The sequence below is a fragment of the Pseudorasbora parva genome, chromosome 5 (genome assembly GCF_024679245.1).
Source record: "Pseudorasbora parva isolate DD20220531a chromosome 5, ASM2467924v1, whole genome shotgun sequence".
NCBI lineage: Eukaryota > Metazoa > Chordata > Actinopteri > Cypriniformes > Gobionidae > Pseudorasbora > Pseudorasbora parva.
In genome coordinates this window covers 49,731,579-49,749,963 of record NC_090176.1, presented here as the reverse complement: position 1 = coordinate 49,749,963, position 18,385 = coordinate 49,731,579, and the positions used below count along the sequence as shown (strand labels likewise).

Genomic DNA, 18,385 nt, shown 5'->3' with positions numbered 1-18,385 from the left:
TTTGTATCAGTAGAAACCTGGAGTATATTCCAATGATCGTGCTCCCCCCTCTCATATCCCCCTGAGAAGAGAGAGTTATGCATTTTATTTCTGGAAAAATTCCTCTCGTGACGCAAATTGACGATATTTGCGTCATCTTTGGAATGTTTGCCCAGAGGCTAAAGACTACAGCCAGCAGAGGGAGCCATTTCCGCATGTTTTACACCCACACATGGGGGATGGAGATCACAGCACAGCTCAGCTGCAGGCATTAATTTAAACGGAGGCTAAGCAGTGTAAGTGTTTTAACTTCTCAAATTAATTTCTATGAAAGTTAAGCTTCCAAAGGCATGAACTGAAAACGCGTTGTGAATGTATGCCGCGAATGTGGTCGCGATTACCTCAGCTCTCATCACGAGAGCTCATCAGCTCATTTATGACATTAAATGTAATCTGACTCCTAATCTGAGTTAGTGCTGTGAGACTTACGCGGCGACTCAATCGTTATATTGAACACACGTTCAGTAATTAATTGTACTTTCTGAACTCAGTCACAGTAATCCAGTAGCGGTGGCTTTGGGAATGGCCTCACAGGTCAGCGAAGCATTCTGGGAATTGTAGTCTTTCATCCCCATGAACCAAAAATACATTTTCTGTCTTTTCTCAGTCTAGAAGGCACCAAATTCAAAAATAATTTTACATTTATACTACATTAATGACCCAATTTAAATACAGATTAATCTTCCCAGCGCTGAAGTACCCCTTTAAGACATGTTATACTGCACCTCATAAACACAACCAAGCCCAGAAAAAAAACACAAAACCACCCCTTTAAGGTACACATTTTTACATTTTTTGTCAGTTCTTGCTTCCCCTGGGAATCGAACCCATGACCTTGGCGTTGTTAGCCTGCAAATGTACCTCGCACACCTGTGATTACAGTTTTTTTTAATACACTAAAATTTGCTAAAACACTAAAACCCATCGGCTGAACAAAGTTCTTAGTTGCCTGACCTCGTTTAGCTAATTGTGCAGTCGTTTGTGAATATCTTAAACCATTTCACATCACATGGTAAAACACAATTTGCAGATCTCACACTCTAAAAAATGCTGGGTTAAAAACAACCCAGGTTGGGTTGAAAATGCACCGACCCAACAATTGAGTTGTTTTAACCCAGTGGTTGAGTTGTTTTAACCCAGTGGTTGAGTTGTTTTAACCCAGTGGTTGGGTTAAATGTTGCTTAAGACAACCCAATTGCTGGGTAAGAACAACTCAACCATTGGGTTAAAACAACCCAATTGTTGGGTCGGTGCATTTTCAACCCAATTTGGGTTGTTTTTAACCCAGCATTTTTTAGAGTGCACATTATTATTCTCAAGACACATTCTGCTCTCCATCCATACGGGTAAACACAAGTGGCCACGATCAAATACAAATGGAGAACAATTGTCATTGATTAAACACAACCACTCAAAACTGATTTAACCTGTTTCAAAAGATGAGACATGACCAATTTAAGCACAGTGCATTGTAGGCTGTATACTGTACAGTGAATAAATTGTATGGCCCTGAACATTGTGCTGATCAGTACTGACTGCTCAATAGATTTTGACCGGTTGCAGGTTCAGATCAACAAAGAACAAGAATTGCAGTATCGCTGTCACAATTCACGAGTCTGAGTGCCCGTGATCACCACCAGAGGGCACTCCACCCCGGGCTGTCACTCCATCACAAACTACATTACCCATAATCCTTTCCCCGGACTCATTAGCACTTACTGTTTACACACCTGTGTCTCATCACCTCATTACCTCTGCCTGGTTATCTCTGTCATTCATTGCGAAGTCTTGTTTAGTGTCACAACTGCATTTCTGAGCGTTTCTCTGGTTTCATGTATCTTGGTCTTTGATTTCTTGCCTTCTCTGTGGATTACCCTTTTGCCTGTTCCTTCTGTTTTGTTTGCCTTTTCGGACTGATTTCCTGTTATGACCTTTTGCCTGTTCTATGGACTACGACTTTGGCTTACCCTTCAATAAATACTGCGTCTGGATCTCCAACCTTCTGTCTCAGAGCAGTTTCGTTACAATCGCAGAGACAAAGGACACGTTCGTGAGATGCAGAGTACAGTACTGAAAAAATCAGCCGGATCTAATAGAAATCAGATTGCAGTCCGAATCTAGTTTCGAAACAGAAACTCATTTGTCCTTCGGATGAGATGTTAAACCGAGGTCCTGACTCTCTGTGGTCCTTAAAAATCCCATGGCACTTCTCGTAAAGGAGTAGGGGTGTCCTGGCCAAATTCCCTCGATTGGCCCTTACCAATCATGGCCTCCTAACAATCCAATATATAATATTGGACAATAAATATACTGTGGTGAGCGCACTGGTGCTGTTGTACTGTGGCTGCCGTCGCATCATCCAAGTGGAGCTGCACACTGGTGGTGGTTGAGGAGAGACCGCTGACATGAGTGTACAGTAGTACATTTGAAAGCGCTATATAAATGTCTCATTCATTCATTCATTCATTCATTCAAATGTAGCAAATCTATAGCATTAATTGTATTTATTGTGCGATTTATATGCCAAATTGAGTTTTTATGTGCATATGTTACACAGTTTTCGTGTGCATACTGCATATGATACGCACTTTATAACATGTTGTGCGCACGCACTTTCACACAACTAAACCTACCCAATGGGGTGACAATGCAAATCATATGAACGTGACTTAGAGAAAATAGAGGTACACATGGGAGGAAGAACAAAAAATTGCAAAGCAGAGTAGTAATTTCTGATCAATTTTGAGCTACTATGATAAAACATGTTTTCTTTCATCAAAAGACAAAATATGAAATTCGTTTTTTTTGATAAAAAATTGACTTCTCCCTGAGAATTGTTTTAATCAATGTGTTTTCTATTTTTTAGTGTATTGTTTACTGACTGCTCGATAGTGTACATCATTTTGATCACTTAGTTTATGACTTGACAGCAGTGTTTGATGAAGAGGTTTTGTGTTGAATGTTTTCAGAAAATGGAGCAAGGTTTCAGAAATAGTGTTTTAGCAATAGAGAAAAACTGTAATAGATAGTGGCGTAGATAGTCAAAAATGATTTTGAAAACCAGAAAGAACCGCACACTATCTGTACTTACAAAAATATAAAAGATTCTTTATTAATAAATGTTGTGTTTTGGTCAGCATGACATTCATCGGGCATACGCGTGTATGAAGGTCATGGGACCGAATGATTATTAAATAGTTAAAATAGAAGCCCCCAAAAAAGGTTTTAAAGTACAGTTTCAGCTCAGCTCTTCAGAGCAGATACATATGGCTTATATAAATGAATAAGGGTTAAAAACAACCCAAGTTGGGTTGAAAATGGACAAACCCAGAAATTGGGTTGTTTGAATGGATCCATTCACTGGGATCAAACAACTCAATTTCTGGGTTTGTCCATTTTCAACTCAACTTGGGTTGTTTTTAACCCAGCATTTTTTAGGGTGCATATTAATAATACATGTAATTATTGCATTTTATGAAATCGCTTTGAAGAGCTTTATAGTGATTCTTAGCACAGTTCAGTTTTGTTTTGTTTGTTTTTACAAGTTACAATGTATGAAGTTAGCTAACAATGTATTAATATAAGACAGAAACAATGAGCTCATTGAAGAAATGAATACATGTTAACAAATGATGAGGATATAGAAAAACTATATAAATAAAGTGTTTCTTTAAATGGATTACAGACATATATACTGGATATTATCTATTTTATAAGTTATATATCTGTTTGCCTTAAAATTTTAAGTTCATTGAAATTAAAATTTTGAGTTAATACAATGAACATTTTTTTGAGATTCGACAACCTTTATTAAAATATTATTAAAAGATTTTGTAAGCATATTGGGTAATTGTGTGTGTTTTATTTCTGATGACGCAGTGAAACACATTTTTTCACATCACATTTTTTATGTGGTTCAGATACAATAATATTATGAGTTTCTGTTTATTAAACAAATTTCCTCCATTGTATCAACTCACAGTTTTAATTTCAATAAACTCAAAATTTTAAGGCAACCAGGTTACTTACTTTTTTAAGTTAAACCAACAAAAACCAACCACATTTTTTTACAGTGTACATATGGCTTATATAAATGAATACATTAATAATACATGTAATTATTGCATTAGCTTTGAAGAGCTTTATAGTGATTCTTAGCACCGTTCAGGGGTTTTTCCACCACATGACATCAAAGAGCAGCCTAACATGAGCTCAGTCACTGTAACGCAAGGCCTCTCATGTGCTTGAGATAACCTTTCTCTGCACTGAAAACAGGAAGCTCTCGCTCTGCTTGTGGCTTGTGTGTCCGTGAGGTTTTCATCTTGCTTAATATCCACGTAAATTTTAAACGCAAGAGCTCAGAACATAACACACACTTCTCTAATGAATGCCAATAATACAGTATGTATGGGAGGGAGGGGATTTGCTTTTAATGACCCTACAAGTTTAATGACATTATTAAAACATGAAAAAAATATTTTTTTTGATATCTAGAACAAAACAAGGTATTTATCCGACAAAATTATTTGGCAAAAAAGTCAAACTGCAGGTTTAATATGCAAAAATCAAATGCGTAGAAAAACAAAAAGACATAAACATAATCAGTTATTAATATTTTGTTGGTTGCCTCTTGTTTTTTGTACGTGTTCTTTATCTCTTTGTATGACAGCCTGCTATGCAAACCCTAACACTCAAAATGCTAAACTGGTTTGAGTGGGACGAACTTAAATTAAACGAATTAGTTCAGTCAAAATAACGAGTAATAAAACTTTCTTTTTTTTATAACTGAAACTGGGCTGGGATTTTTTCCTTCACAGCATGCTTTGCCCATGGCACTCGAAAGGGACAGTAAATGCCAGAATTAAGTGTTATATAATGCTTTTTTGTGTGTGTGTGGAAGATGAATGGTAAGGCAGATTTAGTAGTGATTAATGTTTTATGCTAATGTGGAAGAGTTTCTGTTAATGTGGGTTTTGGTGGTGATAAGTGAAGCATACAAGTTACATGTTTGAAGTTACTGTACTCATTCAGTAAGTGCTGTGCTATTGTTAATATGTAAGCAAATTGTACAATTTTCATGAATTAATTTGTTATAGCAAGCAATTCTGAACTTTAAAACTTTTTTGAGTTCTGATAACTTATTAAGGTTTACAGTGAAGAAATAAGATTTGCGAGAACTCAAAATAAATGTGTGAATAAGTGAATTAACTAAATATTTTATGGTAATTGCTATCAAAATGTATATCATAAGAGTTAGCTAACTCAGCACTTCAAGTTTGAAGCTATTAAATGAACATGAGTACAACAAAACTTAAAAAAACTGCTTACTTAAAATTGGGAACATCATAACTCAAAAAATGTTATGTAACTGATTACATACATTTTTTTGAGTTAGGCCAACTTATTCTGGTAGGTTGGTTTTTACCAATTGACCATGTTTTATTGCATTATCACAAATAAACAATCGACTCCAAGCACATCTGAAAGCACCTAATCTTAACTAATCTCACATGACACACAGTTTCTGCCAGTTTAATGTTAATCTTGAGTACCTATAGATATGTATTGATCTTTCATATCTCCCAAGAGTCTTAAGTTTTTTCAGATTTATAAAAAACAGATACACTGTACCTATTCTTTCTGAAAAGAGTCCTTGGAGGCGTGCAGTGGGCGGAGCTAAAGAGTCATGAACACACACACACACACACACACACACACACACTCACACAATACATCATAGCATTATCCCTTGATACATTTTTTATACGTTGGTGTTGTTCACATTATATGCACTTACGCGTTGATTGCCGACAAAACACACACATTGATGCAGCTTCACTCACCGCCTGTGGTTTCTACTTATGATCGGGAACACACACACACACTTACAGAACTCCAGAAACACAAACTGCATCCACTGTTCCCTTAACGCTGGGTTATTTGTGAAGCTGAACAAGGTGATCTTTCACTCACACCAGGAACACACTTCTTTAGTGAGATTGTTGATCTTGTGTCTAAAAACACAACGCCAGTGCCACCAACGGCTCCCGTAACCCGAACAAAGCTCAATGATGGCCGCATTCTTGCTCTGGTTGGTGTGTGTGTGGGCATGTTTTTGTGACATAAGCGGACACAAATTTGTATAATGACATAGGTATGACATAGGCATTACAGGAGAGGGTGAAATATGAGGACATTGGCCATGAGTTGCGTTTGAGTGCTTCTAGTAAACACAGGAGCTGGCGAACGGCGGTCTTTTGAATCAGCTTTGACCGCGACTCTGGAAGACTTGGAGTTAAGCTTTTCTCTGAGAAAAGAACAAAGAATGGCACTGAAGTCATTCTTAAGAAGGGAAGATGTGTTCGGAGTTTAGCCGACCGGATACGGCGAATGTTTAATCTGTCAACGAGCTCTGCTTCACCTTCGTTGCTCATGTTGGTTGTAGCGCTATCCTATCGCGTGCAGAGGGAGTTTGAAAGACAACCGTTTATCCGCCCCTCAGATTGAGCCGTCAATGGTGAGTTTCCAGGCCAAACATCTTGATGTGGGTCTGGCTTGTCAGGCTAGAAGGAGTGTTTAGCATAGAAATACTCCGTCATGCATCCAACTTGTTTTGTGAAATGTTGGCCATGTTTATCATGAGAATGAACTGTTTAACTCTTTCCCCTCCAAACATGGAATTTTCCGTTATTTGTGAGAAAACACTTCCCGGCCTTTAAACTGTCTAAACATCTAAATGGTCTGATGGTCTGATTTGAAGGACTCCAGAATGCTGGACTTTAAAAAGGCTGTTGTTTCAACTCATGTTTGGGTCAGATATGGACAAAACCAACCCAACCCAAACATGAGTTGAAACAAGCATCCGTGTGAATAAGACCTGCTGTATCTCAGAGCATCAGTGAGCAAGTATAGCACGTCTCTCACCATCAAAACACATTCATTCTTACCACACTCTTAAAAACGATGTGTTAAAAATGAACACAGAATTTGTGTTAAAGGATTCGTAACACATTTTGTGTTACTCACAGGGTTGCCAACTCTCACGCATCTGGCGTGAGACTCACGCTTTCAGGCTCTGTGTCACGCTCTCACTCCGCCCAACTCAATCTCACGCCAAATTGCCAAACCTGCTTTTGATATTAAACAAAGCTATAAGCTTTAATTTTTTTAAATGTGTTTTAATGAAATTCAAACAATAAATAGCGTTTGGGTGCTAATGTGGCATAATGTTAAAGCCAGAGGCGTTGAGTGCGCGCTGGTCACGTGGCCCATGGAGCGCTCAATACTTCTAGCGCTGTGCCAATGCATTTAAATGGCTTAAGCGGATACACAACAGTTTCACCATATAGATGTTTGCTGCAAGTTTTGGTAAACAGTACAGCATAGTGTTAGTGTGTATTGATTATTAAGTCAGCCATATTTACAGGATCGTTTATGGAGAGTGATAGAGATGCAACATTGTTAACATTAATGTTATTCTTGTATTTAGCCCTCAGGTATTCCTTAATTGGTCACACTCATACTCATTAAATTATATTTATTGAATATTTTGAGAAGATCTTTTGGTACTAAATACTATTTGTGCAACAATTATTGTCAATAAATTACCACTTAAAATATTTTTCTTCTAATATTTGTATATATTTCTTTTATTACAATTAGTGTAGTAATTAATGTTAAAATAGAGAATTCCAATTCAAAGAGGAAAAATACAGTCATTTTGTGGCTAAAAAATAATAATAATGTTTATTTGTAATGCCATTAACCAGTAGGTGCCTTATGGCTCTTTAATAAATATCCATGTATCTAATCTAGTTACTCAAAAAAGTATTGCAGTCTTTGCATTCTAATAAATATTTAGATATGATGATAAAACACTAGATTTCTTTAAATGTGAAATTTCAAAACTTGAATAGCTTGCATCCTAATATTTTTAATGAATAATGATACTTATATAAGCACTCACAAGTGAATATTAAGGAATGGCACATATAATTTGACCCAAGAAATGGGTCTAGTAAACTAGTGCTAAAACAAACATATTTTTTCTTATTATGTACAGTATATAAACTAGATATAAACTGATACTGAATCAAGATCAAAAGCACCCCCCCCCCCCCCCCCTCCGGCCCCAAAAAAATCTCACTCCAACCTGAACTTAAAAGTTGGCAACCCTGCTACAGACACATGGGCCCTCGTTTATCAAAAGTGCGTACACCAAATTTCCAGCGTAGGCTACACCTTGCGTACAACCAAACCCAAGGTGACTTTGGCCCTCATTTATCAATCTTGCGTGGAAACTGGTGTATATGTTGGCGGAAGATTATGCTTACACTCCTCTCATTGCCTGATTTATGAAGTTGTGCGTACCTCTGCAATCCAGGTGTACGCGATACTTGCCCTTGATAAATGCGGCGGCTGAAAACGATCGTCATAAGAATAACACGCCCCTATATATTCAAGTCTCCTCCTCCCCCACGCCCTTTTTTTACGCCATGGACAAACAGAAGACGGCAAAGAAGCGAAACTTCTCCGACGTGGAGATCAAGGGGGTAATCTAGCGCTCGGAAAGCGTTCCACCCCTAGGGGCTGCCATTGCTAACCAAGCCATCACCTGCTGTTAGCATCCCATTGACTCCCATTCATTTTTGAGTCACTTTGACAGTGAATAACTTTACATCTGAGACGTTTAAAGACTCCATTTGTCCATTGTTTATTTCTAAAGAAACAAGACAATGCATAAAAGGCTCCATTACCTTGTATCTTACACTATCGCCCCGCAGAAGCTGTTTTTGTAAAAATAGGCTAACTATTGCGTCATAACCAACGCGACTCTGTCGCACAGTTGAGAAATTACCGTATAGACCTGAGGAGACGCTCAGAAGCAATCTTTTACTGTCTATGAGACAGTCGAGGGGACGTGGAGACATAAAGTCTGATAAAGTCAAGGGGGAAGAATGGGGAGAAGCCCATAGTGAGCCAAAAGCAACGGGAGGAAATATTTAAACAACGTGATTCAGATTTCACTTTCCACATCTACTAGAAGACCTACAGCTGTCAGACAGGAGGCTCACGTCACATCTACGTCGTCAAGCTCAGTCTGAGCCTGCGCAGTTCGCTCAGCCATCAGGAAGTGAGCGCCCCAAGGTTGACTTCATTATTTCGCCGTTGACGTCAATGGGATCACTCGGTCCATTTCTTTTACTGTCTATGGTGGAGATCGGGCGCGCTGAATCATCTCACTAGTCCACTAGTCAGGGCACTGATTAGGACATAAGTCAATGGGCTGATCCCTGATCAGTGCTCTGACTACTGAACTAGTGAGATGATTGAGATGCGCCATCTGTTAATTACCCCTAGTTTCATTTCTCACCGGAAGTGTCCTTTAAGGAAAGCACTCTTTAGGTAAATATGAATTATGCGTGTGTGGTGTGATGTGATGATTTCGTTGACTTCAATTTTCAAGTTTTTTTTTATCATATTTGATGTATGTTGTTATTTAAAGAAGTGTTTGATGAATGTTTTGTATGATTCATGTTTTTAAAATGCTTATTTTTAACTTTTTTATACAGTTAATTCTATGTTAAAACCAGAAAAAAGCTTAAATAAACGCAATATATGATCAGTATTCAATGCTCTTCAGTGTGATTTCATGATAAGTGTGCATATTTTAATTCTGATCTAGCTTTTTCAATAATCTTTTATAGTAAAAAATTAAAAATAAATCTATTACACAGTTTTGTTGGATGTATACAAAAAGTACACATTAATGTGTTTACTAAAGTAACACATTTGTGTGTATTTTTTCACAACACATAGGCCTATTCTGTGTTGTATTTAACACAACATGTGTTGTCCCTGAGCACACTCAGAACATGTTGTGTTGTTTTCAACCATAGACCGTAAAAAAATATGGACGACTCTTGGGACCGAGTCTGCGCAGTAGCGATTTCGGGACCGGAGTTGCGCAGTAGAGAGCAGGAAGTACCGGTGTTGTGTAATATTCAGTTCCTGTGAAAAACTGTTCCAGTGGGTGGAGTATTCATGAATATTCATGATAGTTCCCGAGTTGTGGGCGTGGCCTTGAGACAACGCAAACTAACGGAACTGAAAATATTCAGCACGCTCCTCAAATCGCTACCTGTTTCATGGATTATTCAAAAGGACAATGAAGTTATGATGTTAAGCATTAACTGCACAGTTTGTGTAATATGATGAGTCGTCTGAGTTGGTTTTCCTGACATTTTAGGCGTTCAGATAAATAGGTAAGGACCCAGAGCAAACAATGAGTGAATCGTCTACATTATTCATTATTTGTGCCCTAATAAAATGTTTAAAAACTAGCTTGGTGTAAGTTTCTTGTTAATTATATTAGCCAGTGTTTCTGTTAACATACCTGCTGAGGAAAATGTTTTATTAATCTTGTCATTATTATTAACATTGCAATATAGTGCAGTGCATAAAGCTTTAAAGCATTGTTCTGATGGATGGCCAGTCTTCTTGGACATAGGCCAGAGGTTACTATTTTTAAAAGGGAATAGAAAAAATATAGGCTACACATGTCTTCATCATCAATGTCATAATGAAGTAATGTTGCTTTTGTTATGCATATATTCATCATCATATCCTAAAGTAACTGTCTGTTTTAGATGTAAGAGCTGAAGTATATATATATATATATATATATATATATATATACACACACACACACACACACACACACACACACATATATATATATATATATATATATATATATATATATATATATATATATATTCAATTTTCAATATACACTAAATACAACTATTCTATTAGAATTTCCACCTTGTTAGGTCCTATGGATGGACCTATAAAATCTAACAGGGTGGACATTTTTAAGCTAAGCTAACCTTCTGCAACCCTCTAGAACCTTCTATCTATGTCAGATATGCTTTACATTTTTTTATCTGACAAGCATTCTTCAAAACATAGCTTTATAACAGGGTGGTTCTTTAAGAGTGAGATAACATTTCAAAAACTACAAAAAAGGAAGGAGTGAGATTTGAAGATTACTTCAGTTTGTGCAGTTGAATTCCTGCAGGACAAATTCATTTCTTAATTTACGAAAATGGTCTCCATGGAATGGTCTTTTTTGGAAGTTGAGAAAGTAAGTGTAAGATGACTTCAGGGACACAGTAAATTAAAAAAAAAATTGTTAAATAAATAAATAATAAATAACTATAGTTTCACATGATTTATGTGTATGATTAGAGGTAGTTTAGCCCACACTCCAAATAAAAAATCAGGTCTCCAAATGAAAATTTTCTAGTAACTGATCACATCTACATTTTTCAGTTAGCCATATTGAAGTGTATTCTACAACATAATCTATAAATATTTTTAGTATTTTTTTTCTTTCCTTTTCATGGTTTAGTTCTTGTGAAAGTTGATAACTTTGCACAGACAGAGGACATGATGAAATTGAATGCATATATCAAAAAAGTTTGTAAAATACAAAATAGTATTTTTAGTGTCTATTATGCTATATCAGTTTATGTGATATAGAGTTAAGTGGTATAAGAGTTAAATATATAATTTAAGCCATTTCTTATAAATATGTGGCTCATTTTATAGAGAATATAAAAAAAAAAAGTCATAGAGACAGAAAGTATAGCAGCAGGTGTAGCCTATATGTAAAGATTTTGCTTTGATAAAGCTTTAAAAATATGTGTCAGAGTGGTACAAGTAAATTTACTATTAAAATTAAAGCCTCAGAAATTAAATAAAAATTTATAAAGACATGAAAAAATGTGTTAGCCTAGACGAGTGTAGGTTATTCACTCATACTCATACATTGCTATTAAATAAGACGAATCATCTGAATGCCTAATCAATCTTGCACAACAACTCGTACGATGTATCACATTACACAAACTATTAAATTGTTCTAAAATTCTAAACAATTGTTTTTTAAAAAGTTAACTGACTGTTGCAGTTAATGCCTAGTATTGTAACGTCATTATCCTTTTGAATAATCCATGAAACAGGTAGCGATTTGAGGAGCGTGCTGAATATTTTTTAGTTTGCGTTGTCTCAAGGCCACGCCCACAACACGAGAACTATCATGAATATTCATGAATATTCCCACTGGAATATTCCAGTGGGAATCCAGGTACTCCAGTGGGTTCCAGGTACCCACTGGAACAGTTTTTCACAGGAACTGAATATTACACAACACCGGGAAGTACAGCTGCGATATCAAAAGCCCGCCCACACTGTCGCAGATGCAGAACAATTAATTATGTTGGTGTGAAATAAACAGTTATGGAAATGTAGAAATTAAAGCTAAAGCTCCAATCTGCTCCCAAAAATTTCGAAAAAAGTCAGTTATTGCCTCAGTGACAACTTCACTCAGAGAAGCCGTCAGTCTCAGCTGTCAATCATGACGTCACACCCCCCGTTTTTATAGCATCAAATAACTAACTCAAACTAAACTTATTTTAAAAACGAACACTTGAAGTGAAATCATCGTGATGATAACTGCCTTCAGTGACATAAACTAACTTTGGGGGAAAAATATTTGAAGTGTAATTTTATTATTTAGTTTGCCTCGCGTCCATTAGAAAACACAGAGGGCGGCTATACTGGGACCGGTCACCGGGGGGCGATAGAGGAGCAAAGCTTCAGTAAATGAGAGGGAGACTGCAGGCTTGTTTTCAACACATTTGTTTTAAGAGTGCACTAATTATGAATAACAACAGAGATGTTTGCCTCAACAAACAATAACCATAGGAATGTACTTTTGATTTATTAATTATTTATTTAAGGGGATTATTGAGCTTGAAGCCTTTATTATTAATGTTGCTTTTGGATATAAAAGCATCTGCCACATGCATAAATGTTAATGTAATAAAAAGTATTCGTTGATCTTGCTTCAGAAGGTCCCTTTCAATTTTTTTATGAACTTTAACTAGATTAACTACTTTAATATCTTGTGATATCCTGTTTTCAAAAGAAAAAGTCAGGAAAGAAAGATAAAGTGGAGATTGTATGATAAATGAGTTGAGTAAGTGACATCCTCTTTCCTCTGCCTCACTATCTGTGTCTTCACTAGAGCTTATTTCATAACGCATCCAGATGTATAAAGGTGCCTCGCTTTTGTTTCTGTCTTACAGTGTGTGTATATCTGTTATATTGTGTTGCTGTATTGTACATTAAGTGAGATTATTTGCGTTACAGGGATGATGATGATGATGATGAAGATGATGATGATGTTACAGATGATTTTGCTGCTGACTGAATGTGTCCTGGCCTCTTCATATCAGTCGAACTCCACAGGTAACTTCATATTAGAAAACATATTTGGGTTGTTGACAATAGAGATGCTGAGAAGATGCTTTTGTCAAAAACATAAACTGGTTGACATTCGGATTCATTTATTTATTAGCACTTGATTTGATATGATTTGGGTTGTTGTCAAATTCAATATTTTAAGTTCTTGATTGATTGAGTTGTTTTTTTTAATTAATTTATTTGCACATTTTGTTAAAAAAAGTTATTTGGGTTGTTGCCAAATGTGCAAATGAATAAATCAATAACTTAAAATCTGTCTGTTTCTTAAAAAATAGATATTTGGGTTGTTAACAAATGGAAAGATTTTAAGTTATTGATTTACTTATTGATAGATTTTTATTTATTGATTTATATGTGCACATTTCTTTAAAAAATATATATACAGTATATTTGGGTTGTTGCCAAATGTGCAAATAAATAATTTAATAACTAATAATCTGTCCATTTGTCAACAACCCAAATGACTTTTTTAAAGAAATGTGTAAATAAATAAAAATCAATCAATTAGTAACTTAAAATCTGTCCAATAATTTAAAAATACATATTTGGGTTGTTAACATTTGACAGATTTGAAATTATTGATTAATTTATTTTGCATATTTCTTAATTTTTTTTATTTGGATTGTTGATAAATGGACAGATTTGTATTTATTTATTTATTCATTTATTTATTTACAGATTTTTATGTATTTATCTATGTATTTGCATTTGGCACATTTATTAAAAACATAGATATGATTTTGGGTTGTTGACAAATGAAATATTTTAAGTTATTCCTTTTTTTTTATTTGCACGTTTGTTAAAAAATGTGTATTTGGGTTGTTGCCAAATGTGCAACTGAATAAATCAATAACTTCAAATCTGTCGATTTCTTTAAAAAAAGATATTTGGGTTGTTAACAAATGGACAAATTTTAAGTTATTGATTAATTAATTTATTTATGATTTTTTTATTACATTTATTTTGTTTATTTTATATATATATATATATATATATATATATATATATATATATATATATATATATATATATATATATATATATATATATATATATATATATATATTTGGATTGTTGACAAGTGGACAGATTTTGGAATAAATTAAGATGCTTTTTGGTTAGTTAGCAAAGAAAAAAATTCGTCCAAAAATAATGGTTGACATATTAATTATTTTTGTTTGTTTGAAGGGAATATTTAACAGAATATTCATATGCATTCAGGCAGTTTTGCTCCAGACTGGGTCAAAAGGAGATACATATTTAACCATGTGTGTCTCTTTTCTGTTAGTTGAGTGTGAAAGACCTGATCCAGCGAGAACAAAGAAAGTGATAGCTGGAGAATCCCTGTACTTACCCTGCCCGAATTTAGCATGCGAGATGGGCACTGAAAACACTTCGTATTATTGGTTCAAAAACATCAACAGATCATTCCCGCTGGAGCCAATCGGGACGGAGGAGAGCGAGCGCGTCCATTACCACCGTTTTGCATTATACATCTTTTGGTTGACCCTGAACGATACGGGACGCTACATCACACGCTGGTGATCGCACACACTTCATTCATATACAAACCGGCATGACATGCTTTTGTTAAATGTTTTAAATGCAGTTTTCTATACTTTGGAAATATATCATATCACAGTATAGTGCATATGACTCAAGCACTGTATAACACGTCATATGACAGGTACAAAGGCTTATTATTTAGTGTTCAAAATTTTAGGGTCAGTAAGATTTTTATGTTTTTGAAAGAAGTTTCTTCTGCTCAAGGCTTGATCACAAATACAGTAAATATAGTGAAATATTATTACAATTTCAAATAACTGTAAATATATAGTAAAGTGTAATTTATTCCTGTGATCAAAGCTGAATTTATCATCATTACTCCAGTCTTCAGAGTCACATGATCCTTCACTAATCATTCTCATATTTGAAATCGTGATACACTTTGTATCCCATGATTATTTGATGAATAAAACATTCAAAAGAACAGTGTTTATTTGAAACATTGAAATTATAAATGTTTTTACTGTCACTTTTGATGTCCTTGCTGAGTAAAAGTGTAATATTTTGATTAGAAAAACACTATTTAGTTGTGCAAGTTAGCCATGAGCTGAGCCCAGAGCCTTCTCTAACAGCAGTGTGTGTTGTCCTGTTACAGGTGGTATGACGAGGACAATTGTATTGAATTTGAAACTGTCGTTGTGGTTCATGAGAAGTTAAACTCAGAGGTCTTTTACCGAAAACTGGAAGAAGAAACGCCGTCACTAATCAAGTGTCCTGCGGAGTGTGATTACCGGCTGGCCACGTTCATCTGGTATAAGGTGTGTTGAGTTTGATGTTTGTGCTCAATCTAACCGCATGTGAGAGAGCGATGCTCATCACTCGTCATGTGATCTGATCATGGTTTGCGCATGACAAATATATTGTTTTTCACATGGAAGTGTTTCATATTTACAGACCTGCCATCTTTGGAAAAATGTTTTGTAGTACTGTCAGTGTGACGGGACGGGTCACATGGTTTGACGGGACAAGTACTCTCAAATCTTGTGATTTAAAGGAACTGTATGTAAGAAATGTATTTCAGTTAATCATAAAATGGCCCTGATATGTCACTAGACATTAAGAAATCATGTTAATTTCAAACACTTCTATCACTGACAACAGTAGTCCGGCCAGGATATTGTCATTTTAAAGTTGTTGTTGCAGCCCTCAAATGATGTTGATGTTGACATGTTGTGTTTTGGCCTGAAGCTCCGCCCTCCACCTATCCACCAATCACGATGTCAGTAGCGTTTCGGCATCCGGGTTGCCAGATCTGCTCTAGTTACCACAGCTGCAGATCTACAAATGTTCCTGCTGATCCTGCAGCCAATCTGGCAACCTCGAGTCAGGGGGGAGGGGGAGGGGGAGGGGGATACACCACTCTGCAGTCATTTGAAAGTGATTGCAGTGCCAGTTTTGGCCACAATCATACATACACTTCCTTTAAGAAAGAATTAATTAATTCTACACTGTAAAAAAAAAGTCAGTTTAATAAAGTTCGTAGAAATGGGAAGGAAGGAGGCGGGAACCAGCGAACATTCAACAAACTTTAATCAAAAATAAATAGAAAAAAACGAAAGTAACACGGGCAGCCCCTCACGGACGACTGCCCGCACACACACAACAAAACGTAAACAAAACATAACATAAAATCCAGGCCTGGTCCTCTCTCGTCCTTGACTGGTTTCGCTCATCCTTAAATGCCTCCGAGCTCCCTCATGAGAGGACTCGAGACCGGTGTGGCTCGCAGGTGACGCTTTTTCGCAATCATTTTCCCGGTCTCGCTCGCTCCTCCCATGTCACTCGCTCGTTCACCTCGCCACAGTCCATAAAAAAGGTTGTTAATGAAAATTATTCATCAACGAAATGAACACTGCAGTAAAGCGTAAGGCTTAAAGCGTTAGTTCAACCAAAAATGAAATGTCTGTCATTAACTCCCCACTCTAATGTCGTTCCACATCTGTAAGACCTCCGTGCATCTTCACACACAGTTTAAGATATTTTATATTTAGTCCGACAGCGTATGCAAGTGTATGCACACTATACTGTCCATCTCCAGAAAGGGAATAAAAACATCATCACAGTAGTCCATATGAGACATCAGTGGGTTAATTAGAGTCTCTTGAAGCATCCAAAATACATTTGGGTCCAAAAATAACAAAAATTACGACTTTATTCAGCATTGGCTTCTCTTCCGCGTTTGTCTTCAAATAAAGATTCAAACGATGAATTATGAATTCGGATCACCAGTGTCACGTGATTTCAGCAGTTTGAAACATGAATCATCAATCAATACGCTGATTCATAACCGTTTGAATCTTAATTTGAGGTTTGAAAACAAACCCGGAAGAGAAGCCAATGCTGAATAAAGTCGTAGTTTTTATTTTTGGACCGAATAATTTTCGTCATAATTTTCATCAACAACCTTTTTTCACAGAGGAAAACTAGATGATAACTAAATAAAAACTAGTGTTGGATGACAAAAACTATAACAGAAATCTACTGTCATTCTTCAACAAATAAAAACGAGAGGAAAATATTAGGGAGTGACGATTAGGGAAGAGATCCAGTCAGAACTGATGTCCTGTGTAAAAGATGCGCACATTTGAATTGTTGTGCGTCTCCAATACAGCGCTTCAGAACGGCTCAATCAATGAATAACACACATTTATGCTAGGCAATTGTTTATGAACTAATGCTAATGAATAATGACAATGTTTACTTCACAATGTTTCTATAGTAATATGTTTTAGACGGTTGTAACAATGCATATTTTACCTCCCTCACCTGAACTTGAATAAGCCTCTGCAATAGTAAGGCGCATGCATTTCAAAATAAGAGTCAATGTGTATTTCGAGCTTATTATAAATTGTTTACACAATAAACTGTATTTAATTTAATTCCCATTTAATTCATAGTCAGGAGGAAAGACACATTATTAAATAAAGTATCAGGGTTAGAATAGTTGACTAAAACCATTTTAAAAAAAATGATTACTGGAAATTAAATAAATGTTAACTGAAAAAAAAAAATGTATCAACAAACTTATTTGAAGCTTTAGCTTAACCTGATATAGCCAACTAACTAAATCAGAAATACAAAGGTATAAAAACTATATATAGATGTTTTTAAAAAAACAAACAAGCAAACAGTGAATTGAGCTCTTTTGTGTATTTTTATGTCAACGACACAATAATGTCAAAATGTCAGTTCACGTAACAGTCGTTTATGATTATATGCTCAATTAATGCATTACAATTTAACTAAACTCATTAGATTTTAAGATACTAAAGCTAAAAACAATTCAGGTGACTAAAATATGACGTCAACAGTCTGCAAGACACACACACGCCTATATTAATTTTTTGTCTATAGAATTTTCTATTTTATAGTTTAACTTTCCCCTATTTAAATACAGTTACACGAGTAGTTGAACGATCAAGTATGGTGAAAAAATAAAACGTGG

The 18,385-nt window shown here is 35.7% G+C and overlaps 1 protein-coding gene across 1 annotated transcript in view; it reads left to right on the top strand.

Moving 5' to 3' along the window:
- il1rl1 (interleukin 1 receptor-like 1) overlaps positions 1–18,385 on the top strand; it is a 33,242-nt gene that overhangs the window by 971 nt on the left and 13,886 nt on the right. The window contains exons 2-4 of the mRNA XM_067444633.1: positions 13,261–13,359; positions 14,663–14,915; positions 15,536–15,698. Of these exons, the coding sequence (XP_067300734.1) occupies positions 13,263–13,359; positions 14,663–14,915; positions 15,536–15,698 (513 nt within the window). The 5' untranslated portion in view covers positions 13,261–13,262. The remainder of the gene's footprint in view (positions 1–13,260; positions 13,360–14,662; positions 14,916–15,535; positions 15,699–18,385) is intronic.